The sequence below is a fragment of the Telmatherina bonti genome, assembly GCF_933228915.1.
Source record: "Telmatherina bonti genome assembly, chromosome: 13".
NCBI lineage: Eukaryota > Metazoa > Chordata > Actinopteri > Atheriniformes > Telmatherinidae > Telmatherina > Telmatherina bonti.
Window position 1 is genome coordinate 30,633,590 of NC_136611.1, and position 16,186 is coordinate 30,649,775.

Sequence of the window (16,186 nt, forward strand, 5' to 3'; positions counted from 1 at the left end):
AGCAGAATAAGTTCTTTGACATTGGCAGAGAAGACTTGACAAGTGTTTCAGAGGTACAATCCACAAAATTAACTCTGCTGCTCATCCAACAAATGTATTTTATATTTCCTTACAAATGTGGCACCTCTTAAAATCTGTGTTGCTCATTATACATTTTCAGAATCCTCACAAGTTGTACTTTGTTATAATTGATCAACAAATATTTAAAAGTAAAAGACATTAATCAGGCTTTCTATCAATGTACAACACCAATTGTTATCATTAATGCTGTGTGATAGATAATATACAAGTTACTTTTGCTTTTTGTGCCAAGTTTAGTTCAACAGACATGGTTGATATGGTAGCTTGTTTAAAAAGACAGTGTAAAGACCTTGTCAGCCCTGTCACAATAAGGAAACTCTCGTTATACCTTTTATCTTCTATTTTCTTAAAAGAATCAAACAGGACTGACACACCAGAACAGGGCCTTCCATCACTGAAAGATCCTGTCAAGTTAGTTACAATACAATATGAGATCATGTGATTGAGGAAAAATAAGAGTTCAATGTAATCTACTCAAATAAACTATTGTTCTGTTAGATAAGACAATCAAATTGTGTATATAAAACAAAGCCTGATATGTATGTGTGTGTGAAAGAGTGTGTTATATGGGGGTCAGCGACACCAAGAGCATAAAAAGCAACATCCTTCCAGGTATGTACTGCCGCTGCTGCAGAAGCATTGTGTTGTCGCTGCGCAGCAGCTTGTATATATATTTATACTGGAAATAAACCATTCTGTTCAAATAAAAACACAATCAGAAGACTATACAGTTGTTAAAATATCTATAATCCCAAACATCTTTAATTTGATTTGGAAAAGCACTACCGGAAGTCCATTTGAGCGCTAGCCTCATCTGCTGAGAAAAAGCTGTTTTTTTTTTTTTAAGGGAAACCAAGGTTGTTGGGATCTGTTGTGGGCTTAGCAGGTGGAAGGTAAGTGTCAACTAGTTTAGGTCCTATAGCTGTCCAAGCAACACTTATGTTATCCCCGGGGTGTGTATTATTCAGCGCTCTGTCGTGTTGTTTTAGCGGAAATTAAGATGCCGGAAAGTGTCAAGTTGAGACAACTGGGGAAGTGCAGGCTAACTAGCTCGCGAGGTTTAAGCTAACAAGCTAAGGGTAACGTGACCGGGTTCATTCAAGGAAGCTGCAAAGATCCCTGATATTTATTTAGATCATTTGGTTAGATGGGTAACTGACTGATAAGTGCGAACATGTTTACTTAGCGTTTCGTTATAATAAGTATACAGTTATAGCAGAATTGACAGGGACGTATAATTGCACAGTATGGAAGTGGGGAATGAGGATATGAGCCCCCTTGAGTACAAATAGTTGATTTGTAGAGACTCGAGGGGATTGAACACCTAGTTATTATTCACATTGTCAAGAATTAAAATCCTATTTAAATTTTAATTGCATGTTTTTGCTAACCTGACGTTTATTTCTATTAGAATTAATAAAAATGCTGTGGAGAATACAGGGCCAGATTAAAAATGCACAGGCCCCTGGGTCCAAAGTGTTCCAGGGGCCCCTTCCCCACGGCAACATTGTGAAAATTGTGAATGATACACTGTGAAACGACATTTCTAACATCTCTCAGCCAGTGGTACCAATAGCAACACACTATACACAGCAATACACAGTGTCTAGTGTAGCAATACACTAGACACTGTGGTTTAACTATCTAGCTATACATTTTGTTTTATGTCGAAACTGCTGGTGTTTTCCCTCACATGGGCCCCAAGTGGGCATTTGCCCAGGGCCTGTGCCCATAATGTCCCTTGGATAATCCGGCCTTGGCAGCATACAACATGCCACCCAACATAGAAAATACAGGAACAAACGTAGTCTTTTACTTTTGAAACAGTGGTTTTAATTTACATTTAATATGGAATTCAGAAAACTGTAGTGTGAGATAGATAAGCTGCTCTGTATATGTGAATGTGTGAATTATTTATGAATGTTTTTTTATTTTCCTGAGACTGAGGGCAGAAAGTTAGATTGACTTTCATAACCATAAAATTGCTCTGTAGGCCGCTGACCTGTCAGGATGTTGTTACCATTTCTACAGATAATGCATACGTAATTTGCATCACACAAAATCCTTTTCCTATATCTGGGTAAACAAGAACATATTTGTAGTCTTTTATGTTTATTACAAGCAGTATGTTGTGAGATTAATATATGATCCCATCTACACGGTTCAGTTTCTGGCGTAGACATTATGAACCATTTCTGATATTTTCTGATGTATTCTGGACATCTAACAAAGCCTTACACATTTAGTTTTCTCTGCTGCTGGCTAAAAATACTCATAAATCCACAACTGCCATTTTATATCAAACCACATGAACAACTGTAAAATAGTAAGTATAAAAGATCAATAAAAATAAGAAAAAAATAAGAAACTCTGCAGGGGTTTATCAGTAAGGTATAATAAATCTGTCCTGAAATGTTAAGTCATCTGAATGGTTAACTAGAAACAAAAACAACAATATAGTGAGTACTTATAATTAGTTTTTATGTAAAATATATATAATGTTTAAAATAAACTACAGTTCCAAGAAAAACTTGACGGACCTGTACCAAACTCATTTACTTATTTTAGAAAAAAAATGTTTTTAGATCCTATCCCCCTTCTCCAAAAAAAAGAGAAAAAGACACTTCAAACTTAACTTATGAAACATCTGTGTTACTCAAGGTAACACAAAAACCCTGTTACCCAAGGTTTTTTTTTCTATTGTCTGGAGGCAGTTATGTGACAGATGGACGGTGGTTATTGGGGCAAACTTGACATTGTTCTCCAGTGTAATGGATATCAATAATGGTTGTTGTATTGTGGGACAATTAACCTTTTAACCACCTCAACAACCCAGCTGTACTGTACATTGGTTACATCTAAACGGTAACTTGTAGTTCAGTTGATGCAGTTAATGGAAACTGGTTTTATTTTCAGGTTTTGCCTGCTTCATTTGCAAAGAGTACTAAACTGGGTTACAGTCAGGAATATGTTACCTGTTGATTGGAGCTTCTAATAAACTATTGGAGAGTATTTTCTAGTCTCTCACAGATCAATAAAATAGCATGAACCTTTTTAATTTGTGTAAATAGTCAAAATGAGGAAAAATGAGGTTGATGCCATTTCATATGCTGGTATATATATTAACATGTTAATTAAAAACAAGAGTCATGCAAAGTGTACATCTTATATGATAAAAGGAATAAAATCACATTAGTACATACCTGATATGTTTTTTTTTAGCTATGACATTAATGAAAAGGTTCAGCAACCTTCATGATTCAGGTAAGATGCATATTAATATAAAAGCAAATGCATTTTTCATTTGACCTTTTGTTGTGTGGTTTTCTTCAGAACTAGTTCATCTTAGTTTACTGTTGATCCCTCTCTGAGCCAAGGACATACTTATAACTGAATACTGTGTAAGGTGATACAGCTGGTGTAAAACCACACTTCCCTCCACAAACACATCTGACCTTGGGGAAGACCTCATTCTCCATAAGGCACAATGCAATCCGACGGCACCTTGTAACACTTTGTGTCTTTTTTTTTTGTTTGTTTTCCATTGTCAACTGTGAGTCAGGTATGCAGTGGAGAAGATGTTCAGCATGAATGCAGTAAAGTTCTTCTGCAGGATGTGCTTGACTTTACAGTAAACAATGAGGTCTGTTCTCTGGATCAGTGTCTCTGTAAACACACTGATCCACTCAGAGCTCTGACACGCCCACCATCACCAGTTTTTGCTTTGTACCCACACTATTACAGTATGATATCACATTTATCAAAAGACTGTTAAGACTGAAGTGGAGCATTGTGAAAATGTTTTACTCGCTTTCTTCATCTTGCTGTAATCTTACAAGTAACCAAACTCTATCTGCTAAATCCTTTCTGTCATGTAGGGAAAGAATAATCTATGTCAACTGGCTGTCAACTATTCCTCCTTAAAATGCCCCTTTTAGCCTAAAATGTCACTTTCAGCATAAAAGGGAAGACAGTTTGGCTTTTGTTTTATTTGTCAAAGCGATGATCTCTCTGTTACGTCTGCAGTACATGTTGGACTTTCAGTGAGATGAAGTTGGCATTGAAAAGAGGTATTGTTGAATGCTGACTGGTGAAACACACTAAAAGGAAGGGAAAAGTTCACAAATTTTAACACAAAGAACCCTGAAGTTCATTCTTTTCATGTTTACAGCATTGCTGCATGTATTTAATCTAAATTTCATCCCAAATTTCAGGTTGCTGTTGGTTGCTGGGTCCTGTGGAGCAGAGGAGTTGTCATTTCCCCCTTTTGTCCTCCTATGTGTTCCCTCCCCTGTGTGTGCTTCCCCTGTGTACCAGTGGTCCCCCCCCATCCCCATCCACCCTCTACCTGATCCTTCTAGCTGTGTTGCCACTCAAGTCCAAAGCCCCCCTCTCACTCCATGCTTGGAATAAAGCCAGCTCACTGCCAGCCCAATGACTGCCTGGATCGTCCTGCCTGTCAGCCTGTCTGCCTTCTCTATCACAGGAATATGGATTGTGTGAGTCACCAGTGTCTTAAATGTTGTCACATGTAAACAGACTGTGTCCAGGTGTGCGCGATGAGCGGCGGGATATGGGCAGACTTGTTAGACTGAATGAAATTAAACTTCTGTTGACAATATTTTAGCTAGTTTCTGAAGGGATGAGATCAGTCTGTCACGTGGACTTGACATTTGACATTTCCTACTTTTAAATGACAACATACTCCTTGTCCTGTAGGTATGCCATGGCTGTGATAAATCACCACGTGTGTCCTGTAGAGAACTGGTAAGTGATTTTGATCCTGTCTGTGATTAAACTGACTTAAATATTTAATGATGTCAGTTTTTATACTTGGATGGATTCCACTGCTGCCAGCAGAGTATGAACTGTGCTCATTGTGCCGCTGTTACAGGTCTTACAATGTTACGTGCACAGAGGAGTTGGCCCGACCAGGCTTTCCCAAGACATGCTGCACCATCCAGGACATCCCCCTTATCAGGTCTCTAATTGTACCTCTTCTCCTATTTAATTTTTTTGTGTTTATCTCGGAATTAGCAATTATGTGTGAGCAAAGACCTTTAGACATGAATGAACTTCTTGTTATGGCGTTATAATTGCATCATTAACCAACACTTTATATAACTTGTACTTTTGTAGACTGAAATTGAGCCTCTAACAACAGACAAGCACTGATGCAATCTGGTCTCTGAAAAAGAGGTCAAGTAACACTGATGCTTTGCAAACAGACTCGAGCTTCCTGTTAAATGATTACTACGCGGGAGATTATCTTATCTTTCAGCTGGCAAAAGGTTATTTAACCTCTGATGCAATTCTTATAGTTTCTTATTTCTTAAACAGCCATGTGGAAAGATACATTGTATAGTCATCTGATTAAAAAGCGTCAAATTATGGTATGCATCAAGCAGAGAAAACATTGAAAGAGATTGCAAACTACTAAAACTGGGAACCAATAGGAAACAATAGGAACCATAGTCTTCCAGGAAGAAACGTAGTGAGGAAAAATCCAGAGATGGTGATCAGCAATCACTTAAAAATTTGATGAAAGAAAGACAACAGTAGAACTCAGGACTGGGTTTAATGGTGAAAGAACATTTTCACATGCACAATGCAAAGGGAACTCAAGGGATTGGGAAAATTTGTGTAGCCAAAAAAGAAAAAAAACCCCACTAATCTGTGAGGCTAATCAAAGAAAAAGGGTTCATTTTGCTAGGAAGCATGAAGATTAGAGTGTGAAGCAATGGAAGATGGTCATGTGTTCTGAGGAGTCATGGGAACATCGGGGTAAGAAAGTAACGAGCCATCATGCCTAATGCCCACTGCTCATGGCGGTCTGTTATCTGGAGTTGCTGCAGTTGGTCAGGTCTAGGTTCAGCAACATCATGTGCCCAAAGATTGAGGTCAGATGAATATACTGAATAACCAGGTTATTGCATCAATGGATTTTTTTTTTCTTTTCCCATGATGGTACGGGCATGTTATAAGGTAATAATCCCAGAATTCATCATGCTCAAATTGTGAGAGAGTCGTTCAGCGACCATGAGATATTTTCACCCATGGATTGGGCACCAGAGTCCAGACCTGAACCCCATTGAGAATCTTTAGGATGGTCTGGAGAAGGTCTGCATTGTGGTCAGACTCCCCTATCATCAATATGAGATCTCATGGAATAAAATCCAGTAACATTGCAGAAACTTGAACAATGCCACTTGAAACATGTGCCGCAATCAAAGCTAAAGGTAGTCCAACAAAATATGAAGTGTGACCTTTTTTTAGTGGGAACTGTTTTTTTAGTTTGTTTGTTTTTTTTTTGGCTAGGAAGTGTGTCTGTACATCCTGAAGTAAATTCCTTTTTCTTTTTTTTTTTCTTTTTTTTTTTTATAAACTTGTACTGTCCAGCATCTCGGCATACAGAACAGCAATCTGCGTGCCATATTTTTGCCAGGCAGATTTGCTCTGTCAAGGGAGACATCTCATGTATATGGCTGCCCTTGATAATCTGAATTTTTTTTATTATTATTTTTAAGTTTTATTATTTTTGTAATCATCATCAGTCCAGATATGGCCATGCTGGACCTGGCAGGGGAAGAGGAAAAAAAGAAGTTGAAGGGAGAGAAAGAGAGAGAGAGAAAAGAAAGGCATGTCTAAGTCACAGTATTTGCAAAACAATATAAACTACTACAGTACTCCAATACAACAAGATGTAAGTAGAATAGTGACAATCTGCATGAATAAATAAATAAAATAACAATTACAATACCACTCTTTATCAAACACACCTGCAGAGAATCATCAAACATTTAGAAGGAAGCAGATGGGAAGATAAGCGCTTTGTGGGCGTGCACTAAATTCCATTTTTATGTCTAGATCAACGATGAACTTCCATGCTTTTAAACCCAGCTGAATAATTCACTATAGTTTGACATCCAGTTAAAAAACGTAAAGGTTGTTTTCTAGTTGTTTGGCCATAAATTACCATAGCCTCTAATTAGGATTTAAGGATTTAATTAGGATTTTAGGATTCGTTACTGTAGTATTTTACCAATGTTTGATCGTTTCTAACCAGCTGAGAGTTGACACATAAGAGAGGGAAATATAATATGTAGAAATGAATGAAAACATATGCATATTTAATGTTGAAATCTGTACTGTTTTCATGCCCAACAGTAAATGTGGCTCTTACCCTCCTGAAAGCTGTCTGTTTAGCCTGATCGGCAACGTTGGAGCCTTTATGGGTACGTCCTCATCTAAACTTAACTGTATTAATACTAAGTGCTGATTAATATTGTTTTTTCAGTTATAAAGTTGACGGCATTTATGAGAAAGCTGATAGATTATCCTGATTTTGTGAATGTTTTCAGGTTGTTGTTTTTTTTTGTTTTTTTTTCACAAAATGTGTCTCTTTTGTGCAACTGAAATTGACACCTACACACAGGTGATGGAATGACTAATACATAATTTACAACACAACTACAAACCATTCATGTTAATCATAAACTGAATACAATGATGTGCTGGCTGCAGGCGATCACTATCATAGGCTATCGTTCTCCTGGACGGCTTCACCAACAATATGGTGATGCACAGTAATAACATCATGTGAAGATGCTCTCTAAACCTCATACAGCAGGTTCACGACTTTGCTTTAGATTTGATGTGAGGCAATTTATTTTTTTTTCTTTTGCCAGATTTTTACATTATCCCTGATTCTGGTCTACATGTGAAGCTGGACATCTCACCTGCTGGTTCTAGCTTTATATTTCACATGTATACCAAAAATATTAAACTTTCAGGCGGGAGATGGGCATGTTTCTAATGCCCAAACGGTCCCTTTTAAAACAGATTTTCCTGTGGATGATGAGAGGAGTGTATTATTCTTTGGTTGAGCAACATGACTATTCTAAAGTGTTAAATATGTGTCTCTTCTGTCCACTCTGTCTATAATAATCCTGCATGACGCCCACAGACATCAGCCAATAGCCTCCGGGAGTTACAGACATGGTTGCTGTCTAATCAATAATGAATGCAGCTTGCCTTCCACACACACCCCCCTCTGTCCTCTCTCCTGCATGTATCCTCTGTGGCCTTCGTCCATTACTCCTCTCTCCCTGTCTTGTTTAATTGCCATTCACTTCTGCCCCTGTTTCCCCCTTTTGATTGCCGCACCCCTGCTGTATTCAATGCCACTTCATTACCCATTTCGTTATTTATTACCCATCTCAGATGATTTCTTTTGTATTTTCTTTTCATTCCATCATCATCATCTTGTGTCCACAAATCTATAAGTCAATGTTCCTCTTTATTAATATGTAGTTCACACCTCAGGATCTTTGCAGTTGAGTTGATATGTTTTAGTCGTTTGGTTGTGTGTACTGCAGGGATCCTCAGTCCTGATCATAGAGGGCAGGTGTCCTGCAGGTTTTAGAAGTTTCCCTACTCTAACACACCTGAGTCAAAGCAAGGGGTAGCTGGTGTGCAGAGGATGACAGGTATGAGTCTCATTTGGTTGTGCTGCAACAGGGACACTCCTAAAGCCTGCAGGACACCAGCCCTCAAAGACCAGGATTAAGGATCCCTGATGTACTCTAGAGAGCATCCTGCAGCATTATAGTTTTCAAACACAGTGTGTCTGCCAATAAAATGCCTTTTATGCAGGCTGAGATGTCAATAGTTGAGAGAGAACACATCCTGTGTGATACATTGATGAAACAAATCAAATAGTCTCACAGCAGCACAATGGCTGAAGCCGGTGCCATCAGTCTTCTCTCTATTCAACACAAACATGACTGGACCAAAGAGGAGGGTTATTTGTAATGAATCTTCCAAAGAATGAGGAAGCAAAAGTCAAACCTCAGATTAGATTCATCTGGTTGTGTAATTGACTGGGCTTATTGGAAAGCCTCTAGATTTTAATTTACAGGTTTGCAACCTAAATACTCCCATTTTCTCCTGCAGTGGTGATGGTCTGCTTTCTGCGCTACGCCCAGGTGATTGAACACAGCCACCGATGTTGGGTCAACACTGGCGCTCTTGTGTCAGGCTGCACCAATGCCATCGGTCTGGTTATGGTCGGCAACTTCCAGGTAAACGGCAGTAAAAGAAACAAACTTAAATGCACTAATTCCAGACATTTTAACCCGTCAGTCTGTGGACATGGGTGTGAAAGAAGTTAAACTCTTGACAGATGGAAGATGTCAGCTTTACTCTGGGTTTCTGTTCAACAGGTGGATCACGCCAAATCTCTTCATTATGTGGGTGCCGGTGTTGCATTTCCAGCAGGGCTGCTGTTCGTCTGCTTGCAATGTGTGCTCACCTACCGAGTGGCTGTCACCACCCTCGACTACTGGATGGCCCATTTCCGAGTGGCTCTGGCACTGGGAGCCATGATCTCCCTCGTCCTCAGTATCCTTTACACATTAAAGTAGTGAGGTGTGGCCTGTTCAGCTTAAATGTACTATTTTATAAATCTGCAGTGTATGATACTGTGAGTTTTGGACTCTTCTAAGTTATTAATTAATGTCCAGATATTCTTGTATTCCTTGACTCCTCCGTCCTCCAGGTGGCATCTTTTTCATCCATGAGAGCTTCATCCTTCAGCATGCAGCAGCCATTTGTGAATGGGTCTTCACTGTGGACATCCTAGTCTTTTACGGCACCTTCACTTATGAATTTGGCACTGTCTCCAGGGAGACCATGATGGCAGGCCTGCAGCAGAGCCACCATGGCTCAGGGGTCATCATGGGCCCCGGGTCTCGAGGCTCGACGCTGGGCAGAGCAACAAAGGGTCTCAAGTCCCCAGGAGGAAGCAGCACATCCACACATCTCAACTGTACCCCAGAGAGCATAGCTATGTTGTAGCTCTACGTGGCAGCGTTCCAGTCCTGAAAATTCACTGCAGAGGTGCTTCATGGGCTCCACAGCAAAGCAGGATGACAGATTCAGTATATAGGGAGAGAGCAACTCCTTATATCTTTAACCTTTATACCAACAGCAGGCATTTCCTCTGGTAATGCTAAATGCTCTTTTCTTTTGACCGCCTGCTGTCAGTGCAGGCTGCTACAGTCACTTACTTTCTGTTGGAAGGAGGGTTGAATGTATGGAGCCAGCCTGAGAACTGGAACCATGAATGTTTTCTGAGATAGGTGTTAATATGGGTTTATCTGCATGAGTATAGGGTGTTGCCTGATTGGTAATCATTTTTCAAAACTGTCACTTCTTCGTTTTTTTTTTTTTTGTTTTTTTTTTTCTTATGAAAAGAAAAAGTTCCTGAAACCAAACCCTTCCCACAACCTGACTCTTGTCCCTGATGTTTAGCGTGGTCCACCTGTTTCAGCTTTTTGATTATCTCTGCACGGCACACCTCCCAAATGGAGTAACAAAAAAATTTATGTTGTAATTTTACATAGTAAATAGAAAATATTGAATGTTTGAGAAGTGTATAATTAAGTATGTATAGGCTGTTAAAGCATACAGCCTCTTATAAAAACAATCAGGCATAAATGATCTAAAAGGTATTTTAAACGTATAACTCACCTGACAGTTTTAGTAGGTTGCACTGATAGTTTGAATGCTAATGCCATTTTTAAAACAACTTTACACGTTCGTCTCGATCATTATCCATGTGACTAAAAGCAAACTATCCAGGTCTTTTTCTGTTATAGTGACTCATTTTTGTGAGTATCAGGTCATCTCCTTCATTGTCATTTTAATACCCAACATAACGAAAGATCTGATGGTTTATTTTGTACCTGACATCACATGTTACCTTTTTTATGTCATGGATCTCGCATCTAATGCAATAACTGCCATCAATCATTGAATAATTTATGCTCCACTGGAGTGAATAATGCCTTTTTCAGTGTGTTGAGTTGAGCGTAGAGCTCTTGTTGTTTAATAGATGAAATGATGGACATTTGAAGTGACCTGCAGCACATCTAAAAATGTAACCAGTGGGTGTGTGAAGGTTAAAAACTATAATCTGACTGACGTATTTACAAAAATAAGTTGTCAACACACTGATCTAGTTCCAGGCTGGACCTTCGGAAGCCTTATTTGAGTTTAGAAAAAGTCTTTTCTATTAAGTCTGAAGTTTATAAAGGGTGTTTGTTACCACAAGAGGTGGATATTTGTAACTGGAAAGTAGTGTCAAAGATTACAACATGACGCTACCACACAGTATGCAGACGTCAAGTTTAATTTTTCTTCTAATATAATTTCCTGTTGACAATTTTTGTTGTGAAGTAGCTGAATACCAGACTGCCACAAACAAACACTGCTCGAAGTCAATCTAACCAATGCCACAAAATGTAGTTTTTACTTCTGCTTCTGTTAAAGAAACTGAGCAATTTATTCCTAATATATTTATTTAAACTTCTATCCAAGCAGTATTTTCCCCTCTACCTAGTGTTGAAGTATTTCAAACTGTGTGACACGATGGATGCCAGCAATACTCGTCTGTAAAAGGTCACGTCTCCTACCTCTTATCTCTTTTGGTGTTTGGTTTGGTGTTTTTCAAGAGAGAGCTGCAGTTCCAACATGTTCTCCATGTCAAACTGGCTATGGTGGTTCAGCAATCCACAGCTCGCTCCACAAGTGTCGGAACATGACCGAGCTGGATGTGCTGTCACATATGCTGCAATATCACACAGCAGTTTTCTCCGTTTCTGTGCAAATGATGTGCTTTCTATTCTTTGTGAGACTGCAGCTGTCTTGTTCTGCTGACATTGCCAAAAAAAGAATGAGATCCACTGGAGTCTTTTTTTTTTTTTTTTTTAAACTATTATTTGTCTGGTGTATGAATTGCTATAAGTTCACTGTTTCAGCCTTATCCCTTTTACTTGGCCATGACATTTTTTTTCTTTATGTTTAACTTATTTTCTGCTGTTGCCTATGTCACCATACTGTAACCAGGTCACCGTGTGTGACTCCAAATGGCAGCTTGTGTGAGCCCTCACGACGGGCCTAAACGGCTACTTACCATCCTCTACATGCCAAATATTTTTTCTTTTTTTTTTTTACTTTTTGTCTTTCTGCTTTCTTTGTTTGGGTAAACTAAGAACTAAAATAAGGTGTAAAAGTGTATGTTTGTGGAAGAACCCTGAACTCTGGATTTGAAAAGGCTGTCTGACCTGCACACGTCTTGAACTGGCACAACAGCAACACATACAAGCGTTGACAAAATGTACTGCTCCCGTTTCCTGTAGATTGAAAACTATGTTACAGAATGATAAAGGAGGTGTCTGAGAACTCCCTGAAATAAGTAAACACAAATTATTTTGTTTCCTTTTATAAATTGTGTAAATATGTATGATTTGTTTATCATTTAGGTATTTTCATTTGAAAGAGATTTATATTCAAATATGAAATAAAATAAATTATTAGCAGCTGGTTGTCATGGAGTGTGTTTTAAAACTGAATGTCCTTTATTTCTTTTAACAGAATTTTGTCACCAAATAAAAAGCATAACCTTGCTATGGAAGAATAACAGTGAATACTATTAAAAGAAGAGAATTAAATGGCAGCTTATTTGTATACAAATGACTTGTAGGAGAGGCTGAAAACTCAACATAAACCCAACATGGCATGCATTAAGAAATGAGCAACACTTACGATTATTGTGTCCTCATTCAGAACTAATCTAAGCTTTACAGGCTGGATCAGTCATGGTTGATCTGTTTAAACCAGAGAGGCAGAGTTACAAAGTAAAGAGGGGAACTCCACTAATTTCCTCCATAAAGGTCAACTTGTTCTACATGTGAAGCAACACCCAGGCAGTGAGAACAGTAACGTCTTTGGTTCTTTGAGAGCTTTGTATAGTCAGGAAAAAATGTCATTCCTCATTTGGGCGGACGCAGATTGCATTCCAGTTGGAAGATGTCTGAAAGATCTGGAATCGCATATAGGCTGATCTAAAAATGCATTAAAGCCTAAATGTCTCAGCCTTCCACTTTTCTCATTTTATGGTAACTTAATAAGACAGGTTTGTTTTTAAAAGAAACTAAACTTTTTCATGTGTATAATAATTTAAAAAAAAAAGTTTAATACCTCTTTTCAGTTCAATTCAGCTTTATTTGTGAAGTGCCAATTCACATAATCATCTCAGGACACTTTACAGACAAATCCATTTGAGCCAATTCACTGTCATACAGTGGGGATGAATACAAGTCGAATCATAATAAATAACGTAGCTACATAAACTAACAGATTACATCAAACCTTGGCTTTGATTCAATCCCTCATCCTGAGTATGCACAGGGCGGTGCGTAACGGTGGAAAGGAATTTTAACAGGAAGGAGAAAACAGGCGAGACACCTCACATACTCCACTTTTTTGCAATGTTGCCCATGTCATCTATTTCATCTAGCCTAAACCCATCAAGACGAATCAAGCTGGAAAGAATCATACAAAATAAATGGATAAAAACATTTCTTTTAATAGTCATTTATAACAGAAAGCAGTCACTGATTAAAAGTAAATTTTTATAAATATTTCCAATTAAGTCAGCAAGTTCAGCTGAGCAGTTCTGTGCATCTAAAGCACGCAGATTTATAGAAGAAAAGAATAAAGACATATATTCTTTAGAGTGCCTTAAATATATTAATTTTAAATAGTTTTAAAAGAGCATTTGAACTGTTCAGAGATCCAGTTGGTTCTGTTGCCCTAACATGATTACAGAGGGTGAGAACAACGAAGGCCTGTTCATGGGGAAGTCCAACATTACTGTTCTACCATTCCACACATAAGTGAATTAAACCAAAATATGATGTTTTCACTCTCTGTTAAGTTTAAAATTTACCAGGATGGAGCTGCCAGCTGTGGTCAAAATATTCCTAACATTTTAGTAGATTCAGACAGCGTATATAGTCAAATATCAGGGAATTCTCAAGACTTTTTACACATTCCCATTCTCATGTATGAAATAATACTCTATACAAAGGGATGTGAATAGATATTGTACTTTTCTGAAGCTTTCAGTGAGCTAAATTACTTGACTGTTGTTGCATCATGTGTACATGGTTCCATGTAGGTCCTCCAGTCTGTGCTCCCTCTGTTTTCTTCTCTCCTAAGAGAAAAAATAAAAATACTCAGCTCCATCCAAAATGAAAGCATAGAAAATAAGATCACATGAACTATCTAATGTACACAATCACCTTATCCTTTTTAAACTCTTCATACTCTGGATTATCAGTAGGTAGTTCAAGTCGGCAGAGTGGACAGGAGTTTGTCTAAGATTGAAACATGGAAAAGATTTATATGGATTTCAAAACAGTTGTTCAAATTTTTTGATAAGCATCAAACTGAGATAATGCATAACACATTTATGAGCTTTACCTTGCCCAGCCATGGTAGTATACAGCCTGAATGAAAAAGATGTTTGCAAGGCATTTCCCGAACTGTCTCTTGTTCCTCAAACTCCAACAAGCACACGGGACATTTCAGACCTTTGTCTATGAGAACAAAGCACAAAGTTTAGTCTCCTCAAATGTTAATAATCCAGACAACTGAGGAAAATAAGCATGATTCTGTCATGCCATCTGTTACTTCCTCTGATTTCAACCTTGGTGGAGCACACGAGTCACCTGCTTGTTCTGGGGAAATGATGACCACAGTGAGGGTCTGAACAGCTGTTTTTGCAGCAGGAGGAGGAAGTCGCTGGTCCCAGTCTGACAAATCGAAAGCTCCAGAGTCAATCAAATCCAAACCCTGCATTAAAGACCTATATACAAAGACAAATCACAAAGTTAAAATGTACCAGCCAAAGTTAGGCCTTACAACAGTGTTTGAATTGTCTGAAGTCTCACCTTGCCAATTCAAGTAGTGCATTCTGGCGATACTGTTCCTCAGGATTAGTGGGCTCACAGTCATGTTCATCGAAGTAGGATGCCATTTGGGTCCAGCCAGTGTTTTTGTCCTTTTTGCATCAAGTAATCTGCAAATGATAAGGAGTACTTCACATTTTTGTAAACACACACACACACACCTACACAAATATTTCAATATATATACTGATTTCTTTGTAAAATGAGCAGCTAAGCATGTTTTGTAGTAAACTACAAAGTGAATGCAGAAACTAATAAAAATAGCTAAAAAATAAAATAAAATGACTAATCCAAGACAACAAATAGCATATGAATATGTAAATACTATAATATTATTATGTAAATATTATACGGTACTGATTACTTAAGGATATTTTAAAATATTGACCCTCTTACACATAAAAACTCTGGAATGCAAATACATTGAATTTTCATTCATGAAAACTGAGACTTAAGTGTTTTCCCACGAAATGTATACAGCACGTGCAACTATGTAAACAGAAGAGATATCCATTTAACTTAATATTTAATTAAAACAAATATTAAATTAAAACAACAATTAAATAAATTATAAGCAATCTGAAGACAATGATTAGTAAATGTATGACAAACTTACCAAGTTTGGTCCTCAACAAAAGAAGTTCGTCAACAAAAACTTTTTTCCTTTACGAACTTCTTCAAGTATACGAAATATGACTTTAATACATTTTGATCAGGAATATTAAACGAGAATTTCCGACTCAAGAGTTAGCAATAAATGTTTGTCATACTTCCGGGTCTTCCCGTTTTTAACCACGTGGTACATCGTCCAATCACAACCACGTAAAGGTCTTCTTCGCCTGAATTTTAAATTGTGACGACTGGTGAACTACAGTGTTGCATTGCTGCCACCAAATGGCAAAAGTTATATAATTCTTCACATTTAATATAAACAGCATCAATATAATCTTGATTCTTCTTTTTCAAAATTTGAAGCTTTTACTACCCAGAATGTCCCTGATACGACGTATTTTCTGGGATTCCATTTTAAACCTACAGCGCTATACAAGCTACAAATAATATAAAAGTTTCTTAATACTTACAGTTGTGCTCATATGTATTAATACCCTTTCATTAAAGAAAAGGCTGAATTTGCAACAGTCACTCAAATAACTGGAAACTTAAAAAAGGAACAATAACTAAAAATGTGCAAAAATATAATTTAGTAATATAAGACACTGTTTTTTCATTTAATTGAGTTGAGGAAAGAAAAAAACAAAACAAATTGGTCCTGGACAAATTAGAGC

General features: G+C 37.8%; 2 protein-coding genes across 2 annotated transcripts; one reads left to right on the forward strand and one right to left on the reverse strand.

The window, feature by feature from the left end:
• Positions 1 to 4,476: 4,476 nt before the first annotated feature.
• On the forward strand, positions 4,477 to 12,400 carry LOC306763813 (transmembrane protein 150A-like). Its single transcript, XM_079250749.1, has 7 exons — positions 4,477 to 4,580; positions 4,801 to 4,848; positions 4,976 to 5,062; positions 7,249 to 7,316; positions 9,037 to 9,164; positions 9,306 to 9,483; positions 9,641 to 12,400. The coding sequence occupies exons 1-7, from the start codon at positions 4,516 to 4,518 to the stop codon at positions 9,937 to 9,939; spliced, it is 873 nt and encodes a 290-aa protein (XP_079106875.1). The 5' UTR covers positions 4,477 to 4,515; the 3' UTR covers positions 9,940 to 12,400.
• Positions 12,401 to 13,213: 813 nt separating this feature from the next.
• On the reverse strand, positions 13,214 to 15,671 carry rnf181 (ring finger protein 181). Its single transcript, XM_079251518.1, has 6 exons — positions 15,517 to 15,671; positions 14,883 to 15,010; positions 14,661 to 14,797; positions 14,413 to 14,528; positions 14,232 to 14,306; positions 13,214 to 14,143 (listed from the first exon to the last, which is right to left on the reverse strand). Exons 2-6 carry the CDS (start codon positions 14,966 to 14,968, stop codon positions 14,084 to 14,086), a joined length of 474 nt encoding a protein of 157 aa, XP_079107644.1. The 5' UTR covers positions 14,969 to 15,010; positions 15,517 to 15,671; the 3' UTR covers positions 13,214 to 14,083.
• Between the last annotated feature and the right edge of the window lie 515 nt (positions 15,672 to 16,186).